Source organism: Centroberyx affinis, unplaced genomic scaffold (assembly GCF_046629955.1).
Source record: "Centroberyx affinis isolate AG114_WGS23_722 - 3 ecotype Tasmania unplaced genomic scaffold, CSIRO-AGI_Caff_v1 ptg002378l_1, whole genome shotgun sequence".
Taxonomy (NCBI): Eukaryota; Metazoa; Chordata; class Actinopteri; order Beryciformes; family Berycidae; genus Centroberyx; species Centroberyx affinis.
The window spans coordinates 142,501-152,500 of record NW_027280634.1 but is presented as its reverse complement, the minus strand read 5'-3'; the positions used below and the strand labels follow the sequence as shown (position 1 = coordinate 152,500).

Sequence of the window (10,000 nt, the reverse complement as noted above, 5' to 3'; positions counted from 1 at the left end):
ATATTCCTTATTGTCCAGTATTACAGGCCTTGTTTGTGTGTGTGTGAGAGGCTTGTACAAAGGGTGGAACCAAATTAACTCTTGTAGGACAATAAAGTCTATCTGTCTGTCTGTCTGTCTATCATCTATCTATCTATCTATTAGGGCTGCAACTAACGATTATTGTCATTGACGATTAATCTGTCGATTATTTTCTCGATTAATGGATTAGTTGTTTATCTATAAAATGTCAGAAAATGGTGAAAATGTGGATCAGTGTTTCCCAAAGCCCAAGATGACGTCCTCAAATGTCTTGTTTTGTCCACAACCCAAAGATATTCAGTTTACTGTCATAGAGGAGGAAAGAAACCAGAAAATATTCACATTTAAGAAGCTGGAATCAGAGAATTTTGACTTATTTTTCTTAAAAAATTACTCAAACCGATTAATCGATTATCAAAATAGTTGGCGATTAATTTAATAGTTGACAACTAATCGATTAATCACTGCAGCGCTACCATCTATCTATCTATCTATCTATCTATCTATCTATCTATCATCTATCTGTCTATCTGTCTGTCTGTCTGTCTGTCTTTCTATAATATCTATCATATTTCTGCCAAAATAGTCAATATTAATGTTGTTATTGTATCTTAACACTGCAGCCAGCTTGTTGCTGCACATAGTGCTGAAACTGTCAGGTTTCATTTCCATGAACAGTTGAAGTCTGGAGTCTCTCAGTCGTTTACTTATTTTACTTATTTTTGTGACAAATTTAACCTTTTATTTTGTCATTCATCTTTAAACCTTGACACTGTGCATTGAATTATAAAGACCTAACTCACAGTTCTCTAAAATGAATGAATCTCCTACATGAGGGCATGGAATCCCACAAGTACTTTTACTTTTAATACTTTAACCCCTTGTTCCCCGACTTTAACTGAATTTACCCTTAAATTTCCCCTTAAGCAGCTTCAAAGTTAGAAAGAAAAAAAATTCCTAACTGTACAACAATGTCACATCCATGTTCTGTATCTGCTCAGTCCAACGCTTTCCTGAAGCTCTCGCTGCTTATATTGAATGAAATATTAAAATACAAGACGCCGTGTTTTTATGGCTGCACCATTACATCAAATGGAAAAAATGTAGATAGACTGAGAAAACCTGTAAGTAGAAATGTCCAAGTGGTACTTTAACTTTTACTACAGTAAATTTGTGTCTGGGTGTTTTTACTTTTACATAAGTAAAGGATTTGAGTCCTTCGTACATGTGGACTGGAGACACGCTGCACTGACACTTTGTTGGTAAGGAGTCTCCAGAGGTTCGGCTGTTTGGATTACAGTCCGTCCTTAATGTGTCTTGGCTGCATTTACACCTTTTTATGAGGTTAAGCGCTATGCGATTACAATCTGATCTCCCATGTTCAGTGGTGGAAAGTAACAAAGTACATTTACTCAAGTACTGTACTTAAGTACAATTTTGAGATACTTGTACTTTACTTGAGTATTTCCTTTTGATGCTACTTTATACTTCCACTTCACTACATTTCAGAGGGAAATATTGTACTTTCTACTCCACTACATTTATTTGACAGCTTTAGTTACTTTTCAGATGGAGATTTGACACAATGGATAATATAACAAGCTTTTAAAATACAACACATTGTTAAAGATGAAACCAGTGGTTTCCAACCTTTTTGGCTTTTGACGTCTTACAGAAAGCAGTGTGTAGTCGGGTCACATTTCAGATGTCTATGAGTTGTTAACAGCTGCACCAAATAGTGATTTTCCCCTCTAAACCTCACATGGTTTCATTTCAATAAATGTTCAAATGATCCAATATTTCAGCAAAAATCAAAGATTAGAGAAAAAGCCCAAAAACTGAAAACAGATATGTGTATCAGAACTTTGTTTTTTCTTCTTTCCTCTCCCATTAATCATCTCACGACCCCTCAGATTTATCCGGTGACCCTTTGGAGGGGCCCGACCCCTAGGTTGGGAACCACTGGACTAAACTAGCTAACTGTATATAAAGTAGTTCAAACTAGCTCCACCTCCAGCAGCTACAACAGTAACATGCTGCTTACACACTGATGCTTCAGTATTAATAATCTAATGATGTCATACATAATAAAATATCAGTCAGAGGGACCAAACCACTACTTTTACTTTAATACTTTAACTACATTTTGCTGCTAATACTTACGTACTTTTACCTAAGTAGGATTTTTCATGCAGGACTTTTACTTGTAATGGAGTATTTTTACATTGCTGTATTGGTACTTTTACTTAAGTAAAGGATCAGAGTACTTCTTCCACCTCTGCCCATGTTGCAGCTTAGTGCGGGTGGAGAGAGGGTCGAAGACAGACTGAGATCTAGATCTGCTGCATGGTCAGCTTACCCTCTGCCCTCTGGGCCCCGGAATCACTGGACTGGGACCCTCCTGACCCTGAGGGCCCCCAACGGGTTAGAGAGAGAGAGACAACATATTATTTCCAGGTCACATTAACATAGTAAACTTCACTAAGACTGAAGACACAAACTGCTCTAAAATCAGTACACACACACACACACACACACACACACACACACACACACACACACTCTCTCTCTCTCTCTTATGACACTGACCTTCTCTCCTGGTAACCCCGGCAACCCTGAAGTTCCCTAGAGAAGATCAATCATTGGTAACCCTTCATTTTACAGGTCCCTAACAACGTATGAACTATTTCTAAGTAGACGTTAACAAAAAAAACTACTACACAGTAACGTGGCTAATAATTATACAACAACATATTTGCGTTCATATATAATTACATAGTACCAGACCTGTAAAGTGAAGCCTGTATTTTCTACAATTCAATAGTAATTCCTATGTATTTACATGTTGCCGGACCTGTAAAGTGAAGCGGGTGTAATTGGACAATAAATCATACAATGTGACCATGTTTATTTTCTTTATTGGTATTTAAATGGTACAGACAGCAGCTTACACTCCATACAGCCGTTCTCTAGCTTTAGCCTATCCCGGGGCGAGTGAAAGATTACGCATGCTACGAACTTTAGCGCCCGCCTGGGAGCTAACATGACTAACTGTTCTACAGTGCTGGCTGTGCTAGTTAGCTAACGCTGCAGCTAGGCTATAATAGCTTCCAGTCGTGTGCCTGCGTTCGTTGTGCGTAAATTAATCTTCCAGACCCAGGGTCCATGCCTAGTTTAATACATCCATGGTCCATGCATGTCTCTAGCTAACGTTAGCCATGCCCATGTTAGCTTCGGGTGCTTGTGCCAGGGATATCTCTGCATGCAAAAAGGCGACTACATAGATGCCGGACTGCAATTATTGGATACTAGTCCAGACCCGGGGATGCGCGCTCCACAACTCCGCGCAGACTTGCCAAAAATGCGCATAAACAGCGTAAATTTGGGAAAATGGAAAAATCAGCTTCGTCAGTCTCTGCCTATGCCAATGCTCAATGCCCATGTGCAGTTTCAGATTGATTGGCCAACCCACTGAGGAGCAAAATGGATGCAGACAGACGGACAGAAGGACAGAGTTTTCCTCATTTTATAGTAGGATAGGAAGTCCAACGAGTCTGGTCTGTATGAAATGTAAGCTGATGTCCTGTTTAAATGCACCATTTAAATGCCAAAAAAGAAAATAAACATGGTCACATTGTATGATTTATTGTCCAATTACACCCGCTTCACTTTACAGGTCCGGTAACATGTAAATACATAGGAACGCAAATATGTTGTTGTATAATTATTAGCCACGTTACTGTGTAATATTTTTTTTTTGTTAACGTCTAATTAGAAATAGTGCATACTATTTATTAGGGACCTGTAAAATGAAGGGTTACCCAATCATTTTATGTGAATTGTGAGAGTTGACTGAATTGCTGATCATTAGATGCTTAATAAAGTTTAGTGTTTTAGGTCTGAAACATACAGGAAGTCCGGCGGGTCCTGCTGGTCCCTGCAGGCCTGGTGAACCAGGATCTCCACTCTCCCCCTGGAAAACAAGCAGCCAATCAGAGGACAGGCTGTTTCAGTCGATCAGAGAAAATGCTGTACCAGCAAATCAGAGAAAACTTTGCATTAGCCAATCAGAGGACACTGCATCAGCCAATCGGGGATCTAACCCGGGGATCAGACTGCAGTGATTATTTACAGCTCATTATGTTGCCATGGAGTTTGTTACCAGACCCAAAAAACAACCGATCTCCAGATTGTTCTCAAATATAATTTAAAGCTCCATATCCTCCACTGTCCAGAGTTTTATTTTGTGTCTTTCTGTCCATTCAAAGCTGTGTGTGTGGTGTCATGAACCAAAAACACTCTCAATCCATTTCTCCACGTTCATTTTCCAGCATCTCTCTGAGCCTTACCAAGAACAGGCCGTTTCTGTCTCCGTGTCTTTAAGGCTCATTAATATTAACGACCCTCCGTTCCGATCGGCTAACCGTTTCCAGAGTGAAACGTGAGACTCCGCGGCCCGGCGGCTACAGGTAGGGAAAACTCTCCGGTAATAAACGATGACAACCGCTCAACCGCTTTGAAAAAAACACTTTGTTAGTCTATTATTTCTTACAAAAATGATAATGAGCGAATCTTTGTGACGCCACAAAGTTACGGAAGTCCAAACGGCTCGTTTAGAGGCTCGCTGCACTAATATGGATTGTGTGGATTTAGTTTTGATACTTTCACCATGTTTAGATAGACCATCCAACTGCTTTATCACCACAGAGGAGAGGGGAGTCCTGCTTTACATCATGTGGACCTTTAACTGCATAAAAACTGAGCCAATCCAATATCTTGGTCCTGTCTGGAAGCCCTTGAAGGCCAAAAAGCTCTTTGTGGAGGTCGGGTTCTTGTCCTTTCTGATCTGAAAGACAAAGCAGTGTTTGTCCTCTGACCTTGTCTCCATCTCTTCCTCGTGGTCCTGGTTCTCCTTTAACATCCGGAGCGATGGGGAAGAAGAAGGATTCTCCCTGCAACAAGAAACGGTCAGAAACAACAATTACCACAGTTCAGTCAGAGACACTGACGCAAAGGAGTTTGGACCATTTTAGCACTAACGGTTATACAGTTGTATTTGGCGGAAAAGGCTCTGCTCTTGAGGATACTCCCAATGAATCTAAGCAGCATGTGAGAGATTCTGCAATAAAACCCCAAAACAAAGATTGCTCTCTGTTCAAGTCTTGACCAACAGGGAGTGCACAGGAACCCCCAAAACAAAGATTGCTCCCTCCTCAAGTCCTGAGTCAGCAGGGAATGCATAACCCCCAAAACAACAGAGCCAGACCCAGACCGCCATTCTAAGAGTAAATGTACCTAGCCTATGTGGAGCAACAAGCATGTTGCAATTCCCCTTGAATGCTGCAGAGCCTTTCTCATTCAAGTGGGAGCTCAGCAGGAACACTGGCACCCCTTAAATAAACATGAGGCAAGATCCCAGTAGATCCCAGTAGATACTACTAGTATCCTGATACAAGGGAAATATCCTATAACACTAAATGCACCTAGCCTTTCTCTCCTAGAATTTCTTCCTCCCTTTGTGCCGTAAAATCAATTTCTTTGTACTGTAAAGCAATTTACCTTTGTGTCGTAAATCAATACGTTATGCTGTAAAGGATTATGCCTTTTCTGTCTTTGTGCCGTAAAGCGTTCCAGCAGATTTCCCTCTAAATCTCACAACAGAAAATGAAGTAGAGGCCGTTTACAGTAATTTCACTAATTTCTCTAAATCTATATGTGCTGATGATTTATTGATGTTCAAATGCTAAAAGTAGCTTTAACTCCATCCATGTCTCAGTGTTTCCAGGCTTCAAACCCCTTTAAGTTTCTCCTCTCATCTCCATTTCTTCTGGCCTTCTGGTTTCTACTGGTACTGATGGTTCTGTTTGTGTTCTAAACCCAGTACTGTCTTCTTTCCCCGTGTCCTGTTAAATAAATCAAACTAACCTCCAGTTAAATAAATCAATAAAGGATCAAAGCCTTGCAGTCTCCTGATCAGTCTGCTTCACGTTCTGATATTCAGTCTTCATACAGAAACCTACCTTAGCACCTTGTAGTCCCGAAAGACCCTGCAAGAAACAGTTACAGTTAGCTTATCTTCAGACAACTGGTTCGGCTATCTTAGATTTAGCATGGATTATACTGGTTGTTTGTAATGTTGGTAATCTTGAATTGAAGCTTATTGTACTGTTTTGTACTGTACTGTACTGGCCACAGAAATGACATGTGATGTAAGTGTAGAATGAGGACCAGCGTCCAATCGCAGCTGCTCATGACTGTTTTCACAGGAAGTAGGCAGGACTTACCGGCAAGCCAACAGGTCCTGGAACCCCAGGGAAACCTGGGTACCCAGTGTCCCCCTGGAACACATCAATCAATCAATCAGTCCATCAATCAATGTATTCTGGATTACTCGTTCCACATCTGATTTATTTTCTAGTTTCCAGTTTCCAGAGTGATGTGGATCAGATCAGCTGTACCTTTGTCCCATTGCATCCTGGGGGTCCTGGTCGGCCGATGGGTCCTTCACTGCCAGGGATTCCCTGGGAACAGATCAATAGTTTACATCAATATTACATGATGTCACTCTCAGCATGAATATGACTTTCTATGATTCAGTAATAAAATAAACTACAGTTTCTGTTTCCACTTTGACCTGAAACCAGGCAGAGTGATGTCAACTACAATACTCACTATACAGACTACAGCATGTTACAACAGTGTTATAACTAATAGTGAACAGATTACAGCATGTTATAACGGTGTTATAACTAATAGTGAACAGATTACAGCATGTTACAACAGTGTTATAACTAATAGTGAACAGATTACAGCATGTTACAACAGTGTTATAACTAATAGTGAACAGATTACAGCATGTTACAACAGTGTTATAACTAATAGTGAACAGATTACAGCATGTTATAACAGTGTTATAACTAATAGTGAACAGATTACAGCATGTTATAACGGTGTTATAACAGTGATGTTATAACAGTGTGTCTTACCGGCTGTCCTGGCGGCCCGGGGAAGCCCGGCTTCCCTGGCAGACCCTGACAGAAGAGACAGAGTGTTAGTCCCGGACCGACCACAGAACCTGCAGATCTAGCCCTCCGTTTTATTATTCAAATGAGCTTTTATCACCATCTGCTGGTTTTTTGATGTAATCACATTTTTTCTACATTGTGCAAAGAGGAAGATTCCATCATCAGTGATAATGTTTTGTTTCACAGTTTGTATGTGTTTTAATATTTTATACTGCTGTGCTCCATAAACAATACAATTGTATTATTGATGCTAACTATACTTGCATGGACACACATATTAATAATGATAATAAAATTGTATTGGTTTGTGGAACATAGCAATATAAAAGATTAAAAAGCATACAAACTGAGAAACAGCCTGGTTTATCTGTCTTGTCAGCTCTGTGCCTTTAAATGAATATATAAATTAATCATGATATATATAAAGTAATCATGAGCTCACTTTCCTAACTGAAGCCACTGACTGAAAAAAAATGTGAGGGGAGAGACCAATTAAAATATTTAAAATAAACCTACATTCCAGTGGCTGCATGACTCACCATAACTGAGGAACATAACAGAAAACAGTGAAGAAAAACAAACTACAGTCTGTCTGTCTGCTGATGATGATGATGATGATGATGATGTCACACTGCGACCTGAACGAGACGCCGCGCCGCCGAGGCAGCGGACACTGGCCTCTAGTTTCTAAATGCAAGTGACCATTGAATCTTGAATGGACCTTAAAACAACATTCTGCTTGATAAATCAGCTTCAATCAATTCCATCATCATCATCATCATTATCATCATCATCATCATCATCATCATCTTCATTTGGTCCCACTATAAAGAAGAGGAACCAGTCGTACCCGAGAGCCTTTAACTCCTGGAGTTCCTGCCACACCCAGCTGGCCCTGTGGAAACAAACAGACGATTCATACAGCTGGCATCACATACAGCTAGCATAACATATGGCTAATATACAGCTAGATAGAGCTAACATACAGCTAGCATCACATACAGCTAATATGCAGCTAGCATCACATACAGCTAATATGCAGCTAGCATCACATATAGCTAATATACAGCTAACATACAGCTAGCATCACACACCGCTAACACAATACATACACTACATGGCCAAAAGTATACGGACACTCCTAATGCATGGATTAATCTATTTCAGCCACACCCACTGCTGTGAAATCTCCACAGACAAACACTGGCAGCAGAACTGAACTGAGCTCAGTGACTTTCAGTGTGGCTCCGTCACAGGAGTCCACTTTTCAACAAGTCAGACTTCTGTCCTGCTGGAGCTGCGGTCTGTAAGTGCTGTTATTGTATTGTTGTTATTAAGTGGAAACGTCTAGGAGCAACGACACCCAGGCGTGAAGCGGTAGATCAAACCAGCTCACAGGTCGAGACACCAAACTGGACTCTGCAGCAGTGGAATCACACTTCAAGTTTGAAGTTTGAAGTTTGTTTATTTCTACAGCCCTTTATCACATGCATGTCTCAAAGGACTTTACAGAGAATGAGCCTAACTCGATCTGACTGATCAACAATCAACCATAGAACAGAATGATATAGGACAAACATCAGGAAGAGCACAAGACACACAAAAGCAGATTTTATCAAGAGACAAGACATCCAGGTAGGAACAGCATCACAGACGATGACGACTACCGCAGCAGCCGTCCACCGCCAGGTAGAGACACCGCACCGTCCCACAGCTGGATCTGGTTGGGTGGAGGCAGGAGAACACTACCTGCCTGAACGCATAGTGCCATCTGTACAGTTGGTGGAGGAGGAATAATGTTCTGCCTGTTTTTCATGGTTCGGTCTCTTAGTTGCAGGAAAAGGGAAATCTGAACGCTGCAGTCACTTTCTAGATCAGTGATTCTCAACCTTTTTCATATATATATATATATTTCATCAAGGACCCTAATGTAGTCCACGTTAGAGCCACAGACCCCCATTTGACAAGATTTCCTCTCTTGGACCCAAATCTGAGAATATTTTTTACTGTTAGATATGATTTTGTCCAGAAGTCCATGACTGTCTGTGTTGCAGGCAGAGAGATAACAGAGAAACTGTGATCAGAACAGTCATTCTTCTACATTTTCTAATTGTGTTAACTTCTTGTAAATGAAATAATGGTGAAGTTTAACAATTCATCAATTTGCCTTGCGACCCCCTGAAACCCCCACAAGGACCCCTGGTGGTCCCCGGACCCCACGTTGAGAAACACTGATCTAGAGGACTGTGGCCTTGTAAGCCTGTCAGCAGCCACTTCCCCCACAATGATCTGTACAAAGTTCTCTAAAGCCACATTAACCCAAAGTACGCTGCCATGAAAGATTCATTTTACACAACTGTAATTTAGTTCTTTATAATTCAATGCATGGTGTTCAGTTTTTAAGATGAATGACAAAATAAAAGATATTATCATGAGGAGAACCTGGTGAATAATGGTGAAGTTTAACAATTCATAATTTTGCTGGGGACCACCTGGGACCCTCTGAAGGACCCCTGGTGGTCCCCGGACCCCATGTTGAGAATCGCTGTTTTAGACTATCGTATGTTTCCAACTGTGTGGCAGCAGATTGGGGAAGAACCTTTCCTGTTCCAGCAGGACAAAGCGAGGTCCAGACAGAAACGGTCTGTGTGAAAAACCTGAGCGGCTGCACAGAGCCTGACCTCTGACCTCTGACCTCTGACCCCTGACCTCAACCCCATCAACAGCTTTGTGATGAAGTGGAAGCGGACTGAGCCGGGCCGATCACCTCACTGAGCCTCTGCTGACTGAATGGAAGCAAATCAACATCTAGTGGAAAGACTTCAGCAGACTGGAGTCTGCTCCAGCAGAGAGAACAGGAGTCTGGAATGAGATGTTCCACCAGCAGGTGTCCACATACTTTTGGCCATGCAGTGTAGCTAATACACAACTGACATTACATACAGTTAAAATTA

General features: G+C 41.1%; 1 protein-coding gene across 1 annotated transcript in view; it reads right to left on the bottom strand.

The window, feature by feature from the left end:
• The window catches only part of LOC139656068 (collagen alpha-5(IV) chain-like), a 33,671-nt gene that overhangs the window by 11,815 nt on the left and 11,856 nt on the right, over nt 1–10,000 (bottom strand). Inside the window, exons 4-12 of the mRNA XM_071533555.1 lie at nt 7,897–7,941; nt 7,008–7,052; nt 6,480–6,542; nt 6,306–6,359; nt 6,042–6,068; nt 4,899–4,973; nt 3,932–3,994; nt 2,611–2,646; nt 2,381–2,428 (exon numbers count right to left, since the gene is read on the bottom strand). Of these exons, the coding sequence (XP_071389656.1) occupies nt 2,381–2,428; nt 2,611–2,646; nt 3,932–3,994; nt 4,899–4,973; nt 6,042–6,068; nt 6,306–6,359; nt 6,480–6,542; nt 7,008–7,052; nt 7,897–7,941 (456 nt within the window). The remainder of the gene's footprint in view (nt 1–2,380; nt 2,429–2,610; nt 2,647–3,931; nt 3,995–4,898; nt 4,974–6,041; nt 6,069–6,305; nt 6,360–6,479; nt 6,543–7,007; nt 7,053–7,896; nt 7,942–10,000) is intronic.